Here is a 16,819-nt window from a genome sequence, read left to right as displayed (position 1 = left end):
GACTTGTCAGTTGTGCGCATGTACAATCATTCCCTGCATGTTTTCCCTGCTGCTGTTGCATGAGAAATGCGAATATTTGCATTCAGTGTTTACCCGTCTTTTTGTATTTGTGGCCAGGCTTTAAGTCACCATGAAGACGAGATTCACCACGGTGGATATCAGGGCAGTTATTGCCGAGATCAGTGCCAAGTAGGTGATATGTTTTATTTCCCCCAGCCGGGCAGCTAGCTTAGCTTAGCCTCCTCGGGTTGTGCTATTAGCTAACTATCGCTAATGTGGATTTGTTTGCAGATTTTGATCAGCCATTCACTCTTTATGTCCTCTTCTTTCACAGCTACATTGGCATGAGAGTAAACAACGTGTATGACATCGACAATAAGACGTATCTCATCCGGCTGCAAAAGTGAGGACAGGTTGAAAAGTTTCACTGCAGGACATAGAAAGGGACTTACTTATAATTGTAATTATAAGTAAGCGAATATTATTCGTAGAAGTATCAAAAGTAAAAGTATTCATTATGCAGCAGAGTGGCTCCTGTCACTGTTTAAGTTGTTGTATTATTTGATGATTAGTGAGTCACTGATCTCTAATATGCATATTTGACAAATATACATATGGGTAGTTTGATCTCTAACAATGCATTGCATTTTTTAAACTAGTCATGTATTTTGTATCTAAAAAAAAGTCTGCAAAGTAACTGTTTTGCTGTGAAATAAATGTAGTTGAGTAAAAAAGTGCAGTATTTCACTGTGAAATGTAGTGAGATGGAAGTATAAAGAAGAATGAAATTGTACTCAAGTACATAACTAGTACCTCAAAATTTCATATTCTATACGTGCAACACTTGAATAAAATGTACTTATTTGTATTCCACAGTTATTCAGTGTGTTTAACTGAGCATCATATTGTTGTCTCAGGCCTGACAGCAAAGCTGTTCTCCTGATTGAGTCTGGGACTCGTATTCACTCTACAGACTTTGAATGGCCCAAGAACATGATGCCTTCGGGCTTTGCAATGAAAGTAAGAACATCTTATTGATGGCATTGTTAAATAGAATGTTGTGTTTATTGATTAGGACCAGCAAATGTTATTGGTCTTTTATTTTTTTCACCGTAATGACATTCTGTGCTTTTTACTTGTGATATAATTCACTTACTTTGCCCAAAGTTTCTCTATAAACAATAAATCTTGTAATATCCTTCTTACTTTGTAAGAAGGATATTACAAGATTACAGTTGTTTTGATGAAGTTGAATGTTATAGTAAGTTTTTGGGTTTTTTTTTTTCTGTCTTTAGTGTCGAAAACACCTGAAGACACGGCGACTGACCCAGGTTAAGCAGCTTGGGATTGACAGGATTGTCGACATCCAGTTTGGTTCAGATGAAGCGGCCTACCACTTGATTGTTGAACTATATGACAGGGTGAGAGTAGTACACTTTAAGCTGTTTCCTTTAAGGTGCTATTTTGTGTATCAGTTAACTGTAGGTCCGTCCATATCCCTTTGCAGGGTAACATCATACTTGCAGACCATGAGTACACCATCCTGAATCTGCTGCGGTTTCGCACAGCAGAGTCAGAAGATGTTAAGATCGCTGTGAGAGAACGGTACCCTGTGGAGAGCGCCAGACCCCCTGAACCTCTCATCAGTTTTGAGCGGTAACAACATTTTTACATGCACTTGTTGAATTTGTGGATAAAATGCGTCAGTATATAGTGAATATATATCATAACTGTATCAATGAAAACTTTCTTTATTATTGTTTTATATGTGTACATAGAGTCACTGAAATTCTCAGCAAAGCACCAAATGGAGAGCAAGTGAAAAGGGTCCTGAATCCACACCTTCGTAAGTAACCAGGCAACAGACACTCATTTTAAGTGTATTAAAGTTCTTTTATCATGACTGAACCACGTTTGTGTCTTCTCCAATCACCTCTCCAGCCTATGGAGCCACTCTGATAGAACACAGTTTGATAGAAGTGGGACTGCCAGGCTCTGTCAAAGTTGACAGTGAAGTTGATGCCGCCCAAGGTATAGCAGAGCAATAGGAGAGAAGGTTGTTTCTGGCATGTGGTTTATGAATGGTTATAGTTTTAGATTTTGTTTGATGATTGGCACTCAAAATTTTTGATCATTCTGCTTTTTCAGTTGCACCTAAAATCCTGGAAGCCATGCAGATTGCAGAAACATACATGGAAAAAACTGAGAATTTCAGTGGCAAAGTAAGCAATCATTATTTTGAGGGGACAAATCTGTGTGACCCTGTTTTGGAATTGTTACATTCACAGACTCTGCATTGTTTAATTCAAGGGTTACATCATTCAAAAGAGTGAGAAGAAACCAAGCTTAACTCCTGGCAAACCCAGTGAAGAACTGCTCACGTATGTCCTGTTTTGTTTAATGTACAATTTGTTACATAGAAGCAAAGAAACTATACATATTTTCTTTCCTGTGTATTTAAAATATGGTGAATTAATTTATGATGATGTTGTCTACTTACAGATATGATGAATTCCATCCGTTCCTCTTTGCCCAGCATGCAAAGAGCCCCTATCTGGAGTTTGATACTTTTGACAAGGTGAATATTGGCATGACTGCTTGTTTGGTTTAATCCTATGATACATTTTATCATTTTGACACTTGCGATATACATAAATCCAATGTGATCCTCTCACTCAGGCAGTGGATGAGTTCTTTTCTAAGATGGAAAGCCAGAAGATTGACATGAAGGCCTTACAGCAGGAGAAACAGGCTCTGAAGAAGTTGGAAAATGTTAAGAAGGACCACGAGCAGAGGCTGGACGCCTTGCACCAAGCACAAGTTAGCAACATAGAAGCTTTTACCTTTGAATGCCATTAATATGGGTGGCACAGAACGGTTCCTGTTCTCCTGTATGTTTGCATCTGCAAAAAAGTTTTTGCGTTGTTGAGACAAATTATCAGCCAGCATGAGCTTGACTTTGCTGAAACACATACATAAGCAACCCTATCTCATGTGTTGCAGGAGGTGGACAAAATAAAAGGTGAACTGGTGGAGATGAACCTGCCTGTGGTGGAGAGAGCGCTGCAGGTGGTGCGCAGTGCACTGGCCAATCAGGTGGACTGGACTGAGATTGGCATTATCGTCAAGGAAGCACAGGTTGCCGGAGACCCCGTGGCCAGCGCCATCAAGGAGCTGAAGCTGCAGACAAACCATATCACCATGCTTTTAAAGTGAGACCATCGCTGACACTTTAGAACAACTGATCATTCTGCTCACTGTTAAATTTGACCGATGCGTGTCTTCTTCATCCTAGGAATCCATATATAACTGAGGAAGACCTGGATGAGGAAGAGAAAAATGATGTGATAGAGGAGAAAGGGAAGAAAAACAAAAATAAAGACAAAGGACAGAACAAGAAGCTGCAAAGGAACAAGCCCATGTTGGTGGATGTAGATCTTGGTCTGTCAGCTTATGCCAATGCCAAAAAGTAGGTTTAAATGTAAGCTTTTAGACATAGAATTGAGCATTATGTGTGGAGAGTCGCAAGTGTTGTTTTTGCAGTTGATGGTTTTTGTTGTGCTTTTTTTAGGTACTATGACAGCAAGCGCAGTGCTGAAAAGAAGGAACAGAAAACCATTGAAGCAGCAGATAAGGTGAGGAAGCTGTGCTATTTTACAGTCAGGTTTAAGGCAAGTGAAAGAGAACTGGTGCCTTTTCTCTTGTCAAAACTCAGAGTTTATTGCAGTTTAAAGGTTATGGTGACTAATTATTGTATGATCAGGGGGCAACATCTGGCAGTTCCCTTTGAGATCAAGGCGAGGCTTGTATTGGTGTGTCTAAGAGCATGGCTTGAGCATGGATTGTGTACTTTGTAACCACTGGCAATTTACAGACACAAGCTTTTAAGTTGACAAGTCGTGATACTTCTGCACTTTAAGAATACACTGTTAAAGGTTCTTCCAACTTTACATCATTCAAGGCCATGAAATCTGCAGAGAAAAAAACACAGCAAACACTGAAGGAAGTCCAGACAGTGACCACCATTCAGAAGGCCAGGAAAGTCTACTGGTAAGACACACTGTATTATATGTTTTGCACAATATCCAGACTTTTCTTTGTATGTACTTGATGAGTGATGTTCTGCTTTTCCTCTCGTGGCAGGTTTGAGAAGTTCCTCTGGTTCATCAGCTCAGAGAATTATCTCGTCATTGCAGGAAGGGACCAGCAGCAGAACGAGATGATAGTCAAACGCTACCTCCGTGCTGGTATTGGATAACCTCACACACTTGCTGTTACCTTAAAAAAAATACCTATCTTCAAAACTGAGTGCCCTTACCTGACTGTGTTTACTTGTCAGGTGATATCTATGTTCACGCTGACCTCCACGGAGCCACTAGTTGTGTCATCAAAAACCCCTCAGGTACATTTGCACGTGTGGTTTCACTTTTCCTTTCTGTCCACTGACTTGTTTAGTTTATAATGACAGTTGATGTTAATTTGCAATCATTTATGTTTCTGCCCTTCTCCACCTTTCCCTCCCCCGGCTCCAGGTGATCCCATCCCACCTCGTACCCTGACGGAGGCCGGTACTATGGCTGTGTGCTACAGTGCTGCTTGGGACGCCAAGATCATCACGAGCGCTTGGTGGGTCCATCATCATCAGGTGAGTCATGAATATTAGGCTGTTAACAGTGTTTAGCCTGTCATCTTCATATTGTTTCTTTTTTTGTATTAGGTACTGACTGTTCATTTTCCATCTCTCATGTCTCATGTAATTTGACAAAGCACTGGGAATTATGTATTTTATATGAGGTGTACCATGCGATACAATCTCTTATCCTTGAGTGGGATGTTATGTGATGTTATGTGTTCTTTAACTTAAAGGACCAGTGTGTAGGGTTTAGTGGGATCTGTCGGCACCTTTGGTGATGCATTGTTACGTTTCTTGAGATATTATGTACAAACAAAATGTGAACCTTTTTGTGAAAAATATTTCGGACTAATGTGCAATACTGGTGGCCAGAAACTCTGCAGGGTACATTTTACTTACAGGTACATAATGTATTGTCATACATGAGGGAATAAAAATAAAATTATTCATTAATAAAGTATTACATTTATTATTTTTGTTCAGGTGTCTAAAACAGCTCCCACTGGAGAGTACCTGACCACTGGAAGTTTCATGATCAGAGGTATCAAACACTAGGATTTAGAGATTTGTTAGGCACCAGAACAAAATATAAAAGATGTTCACCTGGTAGCAGAGCTGTGAGGATGCCAAATAGAGGACTGAACTTTTGTTATATTTCTTTCCAGGAAAGAAAAATTTTCTGCCACCTTCTTACTTGATTATGGGCTTTGGATTCCTTTTCAAGGTAAATACCATCATGAGCCGTGAATAACACTTTAACTGTTTGTCACGCTCTAGCAATAAAGTTTCACGCTTTCCTGCGTGCAGGTAGATGAACAGAGCGTGTTTCGGCACAAAGGGGAGCGAAAAGTGAAGACCATAGAGGAAGACATGGAAGAGGTCACATCCAGAACTGCTGAGCTGTTAGAGGATGGAGAGGAGCTGATAGGTAGGAGGACACAACACGATTGGCTTCATTTGTTAGGTTTGGAATTACTATATTCAAACGTTATCAAACTGATTGCGTTGCCTTTCCAGGCGATGACAGCAGTAATGAAGATCAGGGAGAGGAAAGAGCAGAAGATGGAGATGGAGAAAACAAGGAAATAAAACAGAAAAGCAAAGTCGAGGGAGATGACGGTGCGAGCGGAGAACTGGACCCTGTCCCTGAGGAGCTTGCTGCAGAGGAAGTTAGAGAGGAGGATGGCGGGAAGGGAGAGCAGACGGAGAATGGAGAGAGTGAAGAATTCAGCTTTCCAGATACGACCATCTCCCTCTCTCATTTACAGCCCAGCAGGTAACGTTACACACGGCTACACACTGGAACAAACACTTCAGGAATGGAAAGGCTTTTCTCAGTTTTCTGCCTAACTGACAGTTCTGTAACTACACATGACATTGAATGGTACTTCAATAAATTGTCTCTCCATATTTCTAGAACTATTCAGAACCCTGGCTTCAAAAAGGAAACAACCACTCAGGTAATTAGTTACCGTCTTTGGCCGTACACATTATAAATATGTAAACTACACTATATATACCAAAGTTAATCCATGAATTTCTCTCCAGGCTGAGGTGGACTCACAGGGGAAGAAACACATGACTGCCAAGCAGAGAAGGTCAGTGAAAGGAAAATTAGACATTTGAAACATAAAACATGAAGAGTTAGTTACAAATTAATTGGTTTAAAGCTGTAAAATAATTGTTGAATGCAAATCATAATTGTACAAACCAACTACAAGTTAGAGACGTGATGCTAGATGGGGTAAAAGTTGGTTTGGCAGAGGAGCGGTGATAGAACTGAAATAATGGACATACTTTAATATATTTGGAAGAAACTTACTCTTCTTTTCTTCTGAATTATTTAAGTATTGTTTATTTTATTTATTATTTAAGGTGGGAAAAAAACTGATTGAATGCAAAGAAGCATGGCCAGTCATTGATTTAATTCTCATACGTTTTTGTCTTCACTCTTTCCTTCACCAGAGAGGAGAAGAAGAAGAAGCAGAAACAGGAGGACTGTGACGCTGAGGAGAAGGTGGACATTTCATGCAGTGGATCAGCAGCCGATCAGGGCTCCAAAAGTGGAGGAGGCCCCTCCCAGCAGCCACTGAAGAGAGGTCAAAGGGTAAGAGAGAAGTTTCTGAAGATAAAACATCCTATTGTCCCGTGTTGTGCTGGGGGTCAAATCTAGTTTTCAGACATTAAACACAAAAATTATTATTTTCAAAAACCAGAGTTTACAGATCTGCTTTATGTAAGGGAAATTTAAGAGGAGAATAATACAATTCAAGAATAAAACATACAGGAAAGCGAGACAGAACCAAGAGTTGAACCCACATTGGATTTACAAGGGATTAGGGGAGAAATAAGTAGGAACAGAAGGAGGGCTGTTGTACATTTTGCTAATCACAAAAAAACTATGTATGAAATGCTGGAACAAAATCAGAATGATCTTGTAAAATAGCATCTAAAATGAGGTTGAGTTTTTTTTATTAATAGTATCACTTGTGTTAAATGTCATCTTTCTTTTATTTGATGGATAAATTTGAGCCTTAATAAACTGATGTTTCTGTGTTGTGTGTTTCTCCTACAGAACAAACTGAAGAAGATCAAAGAAAAGTACAAAGACCAGGATGAAGAGGACAGGGAGCTGATGATGCAGCTGCTTGGGGTGAGGATGCATAAAAATAATTCTGCAACCCTCAACACATAGTTGTTACTACCTCATTTACTGTGCCATGATACTATCTGCTAAAAGTTTAGTGTTGTTGCAGTTTGAGTGTTCACAATCCTTGATACTTACACAATAAACAACATCATAACTGTGTTTCAACCATAGTCAGCTGGCCCCACAAAGGATGAGAAGGATAAGGGGAAGAAAGGAAAGAAGGGGAAAGGCAAAGACGAACCCGTCAGGAAACCACCCTCTCAGAAACAACCTCAGAAACCTCGCAATATGGAAACTGCAGCAAAGAAACCACAGCAGACAGGAGGAGAGGAGGAAGAGGAGGACAAGCAGCCTGGAGAGGAGGGAGGTCCTGCTGAACAGGAGGACAAGGTAGATGACAACACTCCATGGTGAACTCGATAAAGATCTATAACGGCTGTGACTGAAGTGGTTATCTGCCACCTGCCAAACCTGCCAAAGAGAAACTTGTAACCTACTCTTTTCCTCTCTTTCAGGAAGATGATGCAGACCAGGACAACCCCGGTGCAGAGGTGGGTTCCTCATGTAAATATTGAACTGTGGATAAATGGAAGTAGTTATTCCCTCGGTAAAGTTTTTTTTTTAAATGATTAATTAATTTTGAATCATTTTTTGTGTGGCCCCAGGAAGCAGAGAATCTGCTTACTTCTCTGACAGGCCAGCCCCATCCTGAGGACGTGCTGCTGTTTGCTGTGCCCGTCTGTGCTCCATACACCGCACTTTCCAACTGCAAGTATGTGCAATTAACCTTTCTGCGTGTAAGAGACAGAGTGAAGACTGCATGAGCTTATGAGTCCTTTGTTTCCCACAGACACAAGGTGAAACTGACACCAGGGTCTCAGAAGAAAGGAAAAGGTAAGAATCCGAATCTATTTGGATATTCATAAACTCTGTGCTTAATGTTTTCACAGTGGAAGAATAATGCATTTAGAAATGTAATGTTATTTGTTGTTTCTTGTTTCTACCAGCTGCACGCACTGCTGTTCTCAGCTTTATGAAAGCTAAAGAGGCCTCAACCAGAGAAAAAGACCTGTTCCGCAGTGTCAAGGTAAAGACGTTTAGTGATCTGTTAAAAGTAACTCTAAATCCTATTAAGTGTTTACACAGTGTCATCAGTAAGGTTGAAGTCCTGGATTGGTAAATTGACAAGTCATTGATCACGGACAAAATAAACACTTCAGCGTAGTCACCTTGGGCTCTGGGAAGTTGTATTGTGATTTTTCTCCATTTTATAGACTAAATGTATTATTAATACAAATATTATCTGTAATCAATAATCATTAGTTCAGCCCTAATCATATAGTAGCTTTGTTTTTCTTGGTGTTACAATTCAAACTATGACCACTCTCCCATCATCCTGTGTTGCAGGACACTGACCTATCGAGAAACATGCCAGGCAAAGTCAAAGTGTCTGCTCCAAACCTGCTGGCTGCTAAGAAGAAATAAGACAGAGGTGAATACAGAACCTGACAAGAAATTAATAGTATTTCACTGACACAGGACTGTACACATTTATTTCAGTGAAACTCTGCCATCTTCATCTACATTTCAGACATGAAGTTCGTGAGTTAAGATCCGATCCCTCAATACAGTGCCCTTGTTTGAATAAGAGTAATTTTTTATTTTTAAGGTTGATTGTATTCGTTGACCACCAAAATGTTTGAAATGTAAACGTGTAAATTAACAAAGCCTGAATCACAGAACACAATTTCTGGTTTATTCTTTGAGTAACAGTGAAAAAGAAATCTAATGTTATTTGGTTGGGTTTTTTTTTGTCATTTTGTTATTTTAAGGACCACTGTGCAATGAATCTTACAATAAAAAACACAAAGGGAACATTGTGCAAAACAGGCAAATACAAACAAAGCCCTACCAACAATCAGGCATTTCAGTGCAACATGGCTAAACATCCACAATACTTCCAGAATTTTAAGTTATTGATTTAACAAAAATCCAATTCTACAGGAGCCACTTTAAACAATTTAAAGGCTTTTAAAAGCCTCTTTGAGAACACAGAACCCACACATTTCCTCACAAATATATAAATAACTGTATATACAAATTAAAAATAAAAGGTTACATTTCAGTGGCTCCATAGATGATCTGAAGCGTAAAGCACTAGTTTTAGGTCATGAGAATTTAAGCAAACTACCAAAGATCAAGCAAACGTCTGTAATTGAGACCGTGCCAAAAATCTGTTGTAGGAATCATTAAAGAAACAGGCCATATTAAAAAAAAAAAATCAATCTGTAGTGTTAAAACAAAACTGTTTCAGCTTTGCACCATCATATTAAGTGTTAAGACAATGGAGAAGTTGATTTCTGAGGAAGATCAGTGAAAGTCACTAACATCCGACTGGCACGTGTTGTCCATTTTAAAAATTACATCTCTGCCCTCTACACTTGAGTATACCCACAAGATGCACAGTGAGCTTCAGGAGAAAACGGCATTGCTAAAGCACAAAGCCCAGTCACCTTTTCAAACTATATCTTTTCCTCACTAGCCTTAGGGGTTTCTTTCAGCAGTCTTCCTGAAAAGTTGAAACATGAGAGTCAGGGTTTTCTGTCCACATTGTAAGTCATTTTGTTAAATAATTAACAAAGATAAAAAGAACGACTTTTCTTTGTATTTGAAACCAACACCTCCCCACAAGCACAGTCATTGAAGCTGCAGTCATTAACAAAAATAAGCTCTAATCTTTGTACAATTTTCTTATCTAGAACGGAAGTAAATATACATTTATGTATCAATATGGACAGAAAACCATGCTATCACATTCAGCTTTTTAGAGGGGATGACGAAAGAAATCATGAACAAAAACGCACAAAAATGGTGCTGAGCAAAGGACAACAGAATGAAAGCTAACCCGAAAGTAGTGTAGTGACTTCTGCTCTCTCGTACACGCTGTGATAACAACAGGTAGCACTGTTGTTACTCCACAGAAGGTTCTACTGGCTTTGCAGGATAATAAACAGTTGATAAACTTCCATAAATAGCTTTGAGGGTCACCTGTGAACCTTAGCGCGCCAGTCAGGATCCATTTCCAATAAATCCACAGCTGTTCACTATTGCTTAAAGATTTTGTTTTATGTATGCAAGTGTCCACACACACTCAACTAATGCTCTAACAGGACTACCTGCTGCGAGAGAAACAGTCATTTCTTCCATACATACATATGATCCTGTAACACTGGACTTGATTGTTAGCTGCCCTTCGCCTAGGAGCCCAGTGTGTTGACACGTGCCATCCTCTGTTTGAGGCTGTGCAGGATAGGTTTGGGCAGGCAGTCCCAGTAACTAGACAAACGCTCCCTGTGCTGCAGAATGGCTTCCATGCAGAACCTGCAAAGTGGGGACAGGGACATGTGAGCATTAAAAAAAAAAAACATAACAATGAAAAGATGTAGGGTTTTTTTGCTTCTGCAAACACTCACCCAACTAGTGATTTGGGTTGAACATTGAAAACCAATAATTCGTTGCTGTGAGCCTGTCAAAAAAAAAAAAAACAACCAAAAAAAAAAAGAAGTCAAATCCAGTAGAAGAAAATGTAAATAAACTGTTATTTAAAGATACATTTTGCAGCTTACAGCTCTGTGATGAGACAACAGGTTGTTGGCACAACCCCCAAACACGAACACCTCCCCATCAGGACCAGCACATGCTGTGTGCCACAGCCTAAAAATACACAAGCACAATGTCAAGAGTTGTCTGCATTCAGTATGTTCACTTAACATTTTCACAGACACATAGCCAAATGACAGGTCATCGCCCAAAGTCATTTAGCTGAAGACTGATCTACGAGCACACAGCCAAATGTTCACAGTAAGATGAGATAATCACCTGGGGCTCTGTGTGTGACTGTGTTTGAAAGGCTTCCATTCGTTTTTGCTCACGCAGTACAGCCAGGCGTCACCTGAAAAACAGACGTGAGGTCAGGCAACATTTCAAGCTGGCTATGATTATTTCCCTTCTCAAGGTTAAGTGTCAGACTCACTTAGTGTCTCTCTATCTGTGGTGAACCCTCCAAATAGGAAGATGTGGTCTGGTGACACCGGAGTGAAGGAGTGCCAAGACCGGCCCACGGGACACTGCTGGGGAATGCTCCTACAGGAAGGCAGGGAGAGTCAGACAGGAATATCTGAGCAATGAAAAGACAATTAAGGGAATGCTGGAGGGTAGAGGAAGCATGTTCATATGGAGAAGTGGAAATAAGATGGATTACTTTTGGTGCAAAGTGGAGGATAACAGGACCAATATAAGGCCTGGATCCCCTGCAGGCGTCCTGATTCTAGGTTGGTTTTAGACATATTTTGTTTGAAGTTTATTACATCAGGACAAACCCCTTGAATGTATCTTCTGGTTTTAAAAGGCATCCCATTATATTTTGAAAAAAAAAATTATTGAAATTCAATCTAATTTATGTTTTATGTTAAGTCTCAACAACATATGAAAAGAGCAACAAGTCTTACATTTCATGCCACTCCCATGTGTCCAGATCAATATAGTACAGGTCATTTAGTCTGTAGTTCTGTGGACCAAAGTAAATTAGTTAGGATTGGACGTCAAGAGGTGCTATTTATTCAGATATTGCCTTTGGTAAACCTGTAACACCAGTACAGTTAGGTAACAACGTGTTTATGGCAGAAACTAACGAGAGAGACCCTTACCTTGTATCGTCCCCCAAACACAAAGCCTCTGTTACCAACTGTGGCACAGGCATGAGCTGCTCTGGGTGACGGGGTGTTCCCCTACATCATCAAAAAGGATCATGTCAAATTTTACTCTAGTACTGTTTGTTCAAATATTCTAAACATGTCACATATTTTCAGCGTGTGTGTGTGTGTGTGTGTGGTGAAACTGGCATGTGTTTACTGTGGTGATGGGCTGGCTCCATGTATATGTCTCCAGGTCCAGGATATGAATGTGATTATTCCAACCTCGCCCAGGGCTGTCCCACTGCAGCACACAAATAGAAGGGGATACATTTACATTAAAAGTAATAACTTTAACTAATAAAACAAATGAAACTTACAAAACTATGTTTTACAGGAAACAGACGACCAAAGTTCTTTGTAAAACTGGTTACAAGAAAATAATTTTTTTTCTGTTTGAATCAAACATAATTTAGAAGTATACAAAAATTAAACCATAAAACATATTCATTGATTAAGATGTGAAGAGGATCTTTGTTTACAAACCACAAGAGAAGATGATTCATCATATTCAAACGTCCCTCGATGAGGTCCCTGTGCAGCGTAGCCATATCCCCCAAAGAATATAAGTCTGTGAAAACAATACCAGGTAAAACCTGCATACAATATCCTGTGATTACCTTTATGCATTTATTGTCACATAGTGACCACTCAAACTAATGTTTTACATCAATGTCCAGGAGGAAAAATGCAGTCATCCCTCACCTGTTCCTCTGAACCCAGCACCCTAACTTGTCCTTGGATGATGGAGGGAGTCCTTTCAGATCGCTCATTTCCTCCCACACAAGGCTTGGAGCTCTCAAGGGCAGGCAGTAAATCTATTTTTCACAGCATAGAATATACAAGTTCTGAAAGATGAACAGCTGAAACAGCAGGATGACATTCAAAAATGATACAATCATTTGAAAATAACAGAGGTTGTTAGGAATTTTGCCTCATGTAAGACACAAACTGTACCCTGTTTGTGTTTCCTCTGGCATGATGACCTCCAAAAATGTAAAGGACTCCATCAACACACACCCCACAGCTGCCTGACATGGATGTGTGTAGGTTACCTCCTGCTACACGCTTTGTCCTGTGAACATAAGAGTTTTTTTTTATGTATTTGATGTGGAAGTAACTAGATAATAAATGTAGTGCTGATGACAAAGGTATCAATATGCAATTTAAATGCAACAGTTCTCACCATACACCTGACTCCATGTTGTACATCCATATTTCATTTCTCGGCAGATACAAGTCAAATAATCCATGATTTTGAGCATTCTTGGAGAGAGGGGATTCAAATATAATTAGATTAATGTGTAAACTGTGACGGGAAATACTTAAATGTAACAAAAATGAACTTTCAGGACATAAACACTTACCTTGTATCCACCCCACACGTACATGATATTTCTGTCAACAACTGCTATATGACCACTGCGCTCAGCTGGGGTGTCCAACTCAAATGACTCAGATGCTTCAGTGTCTAAGGGCTGTTCATTCTCCACCTCTTCCACCTCATCTTCATCCTCGTCCTCATCCATGTCGTCATTTACCATCCAAGCAAACAGTCTGTCATCTTCGTCTCTGTCTGAGTCATTGTCATCCTCTCTGACCGGCAGATCCCCAATGTCTTCCTCCATCTCTGCCATTCTCTCTGCCATGCCACTCTCCTGTCTACTATCAGGGCAAGAAGGGGGGGGCGGGGGAATAAATCATCTTGGTTAGTGCTGATGGGATTATTTTATTAACTGATTAGTTTTCCCAATAATCTAAAAAATAGGATTCCAGAAAACGACGCACATTCAAAACAGGAAATGGCAGAGTTTTTACAGATAGTAATAAGAAAATACGACACAGTCGCATCGGTGCATTCTCTGTCTGTAAGGTGCAGAGTTTTTTCCAAGATCAATACCTTCAATTTTTCAGTCCACTTCACTTTGTTAGCGATAATTCACCTAATTCGGGACAACGGACCAGACAGCGCTAGCGTAGCTGGCAGAACGATTACTGTTGACCTACTTCGCTAGCTTAACTATTTAGGTTACTAAATCAACGTCAGCTGTTAGCTTAGCTTTTGAACCAAAGAGAAGGCTGACTACAGACTAAAATTAACAGAAATATTTAATTAATATGCTTTAAATTACTTGGCTGGTCACCAGCCTTGCGAGAGCCAAGCAGCTGTTCCGTCACTAAAGACTGATATGCAGATTCGCTACAGAGCGTTTGTGAACTTAAACATGCAAAGCAGTTCGACTCTTAGAACAAAGAAACGTAGTAAAACCAAATTCGCCACGTTGGTGTAGAAGGTCACCTACATGTAAGTGCAGCCCTGAGGAAAATGTTTTAAGACCTGTCGTTAATTTACCTTGTTAGATGTTTGTTTTCCTGTTCAGTTTTAAAAGCAGTACGCCATTTATGTGAGGTCATCACAAGCATTCTGGGGGCACGACCGGAAGTTGCCGACTTCTTAAATCCGCCATCTTGAAGAGGTCAGCATAGCCCATGAGCGAGATTCTAGCTCATGGGCTATGCTGACCTCTTCAAGGTCCTATGCTCCTATACTCTAGCTGCTAGAGTATAGGAGCATCACCTCATAATCAAAGTACACACTTTTTTTTGTCTGCCTGATGATTTTGAAGCCCCAAAATTTTCAAAGTAAAAGTCTTGCTTCACCTGCTTGAAGCCTTTCGTTAAGAACATTGTGTATATAGCAACAGTCCATTACTTCCAAATATGAAGAATGAAGAACAAAAATATTTAGAAAATTTCTAAAACTATATAAGTAGGGACGCACCGATCCACATTTTTTCACTTCCGATCCGATCCCGATACCTGAATTTGGATATCTGCCAATACCGATACCGGAGCTCTGTTTGCTTTAATATTATTAGGGCCCGAGCACGAAATTCGTGAGAAGCCCTATTGTATCTGAAGGAATTATTAGGGCCCGAGCACGAAAACTTGTGCGAAGCCCTATTGTATCTGAAGGAATTATTATTTTATTTTATTTTATTTTATTTTATTTTATTTTATTTTATTTTATTTTATTTTTCTTTCGCTGCTTTGTCGGCTAATTTGACCCCCTGAACGTGCTCAAAAACTTAGCACGTACTTATCAAATGTTTTGGTGTAGGTCACACGGTATGCCTGTGGCCCCGCCACGAAAATGACCCTTCACCAACACACAAGAAAAGGATGTATTTGTGGCTGTATCTCACACATACTTCATCCAATGTTGATCAAACTTTACAGTGAGGATGACCTTCAGACTCTCACCTCATTTATATGCTCATATGATGATACACTCATAGCGCCCCCTGCTGGGAGGGGGGCAATGTCTTTTCTGTTGCTGTATACTGCTGTGCTTCTCTGGGGAGAAGAGCAGGAGAGGAGAGGGCATAATCTGATACATTTGAAATGTTTTGTCATGGTTCAGAAGACATTGATGAATAAAAGTTATAAAAAGCTTTCATCAAAACACAGGAAATGGATGTATTAGCGGGTGTTTCTCCCACATACTTAATCTACTTAAGTACTTAACATTTTGACGCCATTCTAAAGTATGACTTTTTTTGGCCTATTTTGAAGCCTTACTATAATATGACGTTTTTTATGACATTTCGAGGCCATACTAAAGTATGACTTTTTTTGGCATATTTTGAGGCCATACTATATTATGACATTTTTTGGCATATTTTGAGGATGTTCTAAAGTATGACTTTTTTGGCATATTTTGATGCCTTATGTCCATATGATGTTTTTTATGACATTTTGAGGTCTTACTAAAATATGACTTTTTTTCTCTCTCTTTCTCCTCCCCTGCCCTCCTTCACAGTGTTCCAGGTGCAGATTGCCAGTCTGGGCTCACCTGAGCAATCCAAGTGATCTGACCAGACCAATCAACACATAAGGCCAGCTGATAAAAGGAGGGCACGGCGATGGCTCTCTCTCTCTTTCTTCTCTGGTGGCATCAGGCAGTAGAGTAAGTGTGGTGGGTGTTTGTGGACAGGTGAGTTTGGGGGACCCTGTACATTTGGCAGCACGCAGGAATTTTGTTGTATAAACACACTAGGGTTATTGGTTGGTGCCACCCCTCTGTATTTTGTTTTCTTTATCTTTTTTAGCTAGCTCAGCCAGGTCTTTTGTTTCCGTTGTTTTCTCAGGTAGTCAGTAATCTAGGCCTGGTTTTATTGTAACTTTTTAATGTTTTGTTTGGCACAACCACTGGTCCACATCTCCCCCAACTTTTCTGTTTGTTCCATTTTGAAATCTATGTTTTCAAATAAACTGACTGTAATGATGTCACCTATACTGACTCTGTTCATTTTCTTTGGTTGCATGTGTTACCGACCTGAAAACCGTAACTTCCACCAACTAAGGTTTTAACAAGGTCTTACTAAAATATGACTTTTTGGGCATATTTTAAAGCCTTACTATACTATGACGTTTTTATGACATTTTGAGGTCTTAGTAAAATATGACGTTTTTGGCATATCTTGATGCCTTATAGCCGTATGACTTTTTTATGACATTTTGAGGTCTTACTAAAATCTGACTTTTTTTTGCATATTTTGATACCTTACTATACTATGACGTTTTTTATGACATTTTGAGGTCTTACTAACATATGACTTTTTTTTTTAGCATATTTTGACGCCTTACTATACTATGACATTTTTTATGACATTTTGAGGTCTTACTAAAATATGACTTTTCTTGTCCGATTTTGGCACCTTACTATACTATGATGTTTTTTATGACTTTGTGAGGTCAAAAAAATTTTTGACTTTTGTTGTC

The 16,819-nt window shown here is 39.6% G+C and overlaps 2 protein-coding genes across 5 annotated transcripts; one reads left to right on the top strand and one right to left on the bottom strand.

Annotated features, from left to right (window-relative positions):
- Nucleotides 1–18: 18 nt before the first annotated feature.
- On the top strand, nucleotides 19–15,879 carry LOC121197073 (nuclear export mediator factor NEMF-like). Of its 2 annotated transcripts, XM_041060455.1 has the most exons (33): nucleotides 19–189; nucleotides 335–403; nucleotides 918–1,020; nucleotides 1,296–1,421; nucleotides 1,508–1,656; nucleotides 1,779–1,846; nucleotides 1,942–2,031; nucleotides 2,149–2,222; nucleotides 2,311–2,381; nucleotides 2,503–2,578; nucleotides 2,680–2,820; nucleotides 3,004–3,212; nucleotides 3,296–3,469; nucleotides 3,572–3,635; nucleotides 3,962–4,050; nucleotides 4,144–4,247; nucleotides 4,340–4,402; nucleotides 4,533–4,645; nucleotides 5,117–5,174; nucleotides 5,299–5,357; nucleotides 5,441–5,561; nucleotides 5,651–5,909; nucleotides 6,051–6,093; nucleotides 6,182–6,231; nucleotides 6,599–6,740; nucleotides 7,209–7,286; nucleotides 7,455–7,673; nucleotides 7,799–7,834; nucleotides 7,949–8,055; nucleotides 8,134–8,177; nucleotides 8,291–8,370; nucleotides 8,691–8,775; nucleotides 15,858–15,879. In XM_041060455.1, the coding sequence occupies exons 1-32, from the start codon at nucleotides 131–133 to the stop codon at nucleotides 8,766–8,768; spliced, it is 3,216 nt and encodes a 1,071-aa protein (XP_040916389.1). In that variant the 5' UTR covers nucleotides 19–130; the 3' UTR covers nucleotides 8,769–8,775; nucleotides 15,858–15,879. The 2 variants fall into 2 exon arrangements, with proteins under 2 accessions (XP_040916389.1, XP_040916388.1); XM_041060454.1 differs by lacking the exon at nucleotides 15,858–15,879 and having other exon boundaries at nucleotides 8,691–8,880.
- klhdc2 (kelch domain containing 2) lies at nucleotides 9,018–14,444 on the bottom strand. Of its 3 annotated transcripts, none has more exons than XM_041060457.1 (14): nucleotides 14,388–14,444; nucleotides 13,402–13,699; nucleotides 13,221–13,300; nucleotides 12,992–13,109; nucleotides 12,740–12,852; nucleotides 12,521–12,605; nucleotides 12,195–12,278; nucleotides 11,990–12,070; nucleotides 11,792–11,850; nucleotides 11,317–11,426; nucleotides 11,163–11,235; nucleotides 10,910–10,997; nucleotides 10,757–10,809; nucleotides 9,018–10,664 (listed from the first exon to the last, which is right to left on the bottom strand). In XM_041060457.1, the coding sequence occupies exons 2-14, from the start codon at nucleotides 13,681–13,683 to the stop codon at nucleotides 10,541–10,543; spliced, it is 1,350 nt and encodes a 449-aa protein (XP_040916391.1). In that variant the 5' UTR covers nucleotides 13,684–13,699; nucleotides 14,388–14,444; the 3' UTR covers nucleotides 9,018–10,540. The 3 variants fall into 3 exon arrangements, with proteins under 3 accessions (XP_040916391.1, XP_040916392.1, XP_040916390.1); XM_041060458.1 differs by having other exon boundaries at nucleotides 13,402–13,696; nucleotides 14,388–14,442; XM_041060456.1 differs by lacking the exon at nucleotides 14,388–14,444 and adding an exon at nucleotides 13,935–14,145.
- Nucleotides 15,880–16,819: the final 940 nt, after the last annotated feature.

This window comes from Toxotes jaculatrix, chromosome 17 (assembly GCF_017976425.1).
Source record: "Toxotes jaculatrix isolate fToxJac2 chromosome 17, fToxJac2.pri, whole genome shotgun sequence".
In the NCBI taxonomy this organism is placed as follows: Eukaryota; Metazoa; Chordata; class Actinopteri; family Toxotidae; genus Toxotes; species Toxotes jaculatrix.
Note: the sequence above shows the minus strand (reverse complement) of the source record. Positions and strands in the feature narration are given on the sequence as shown.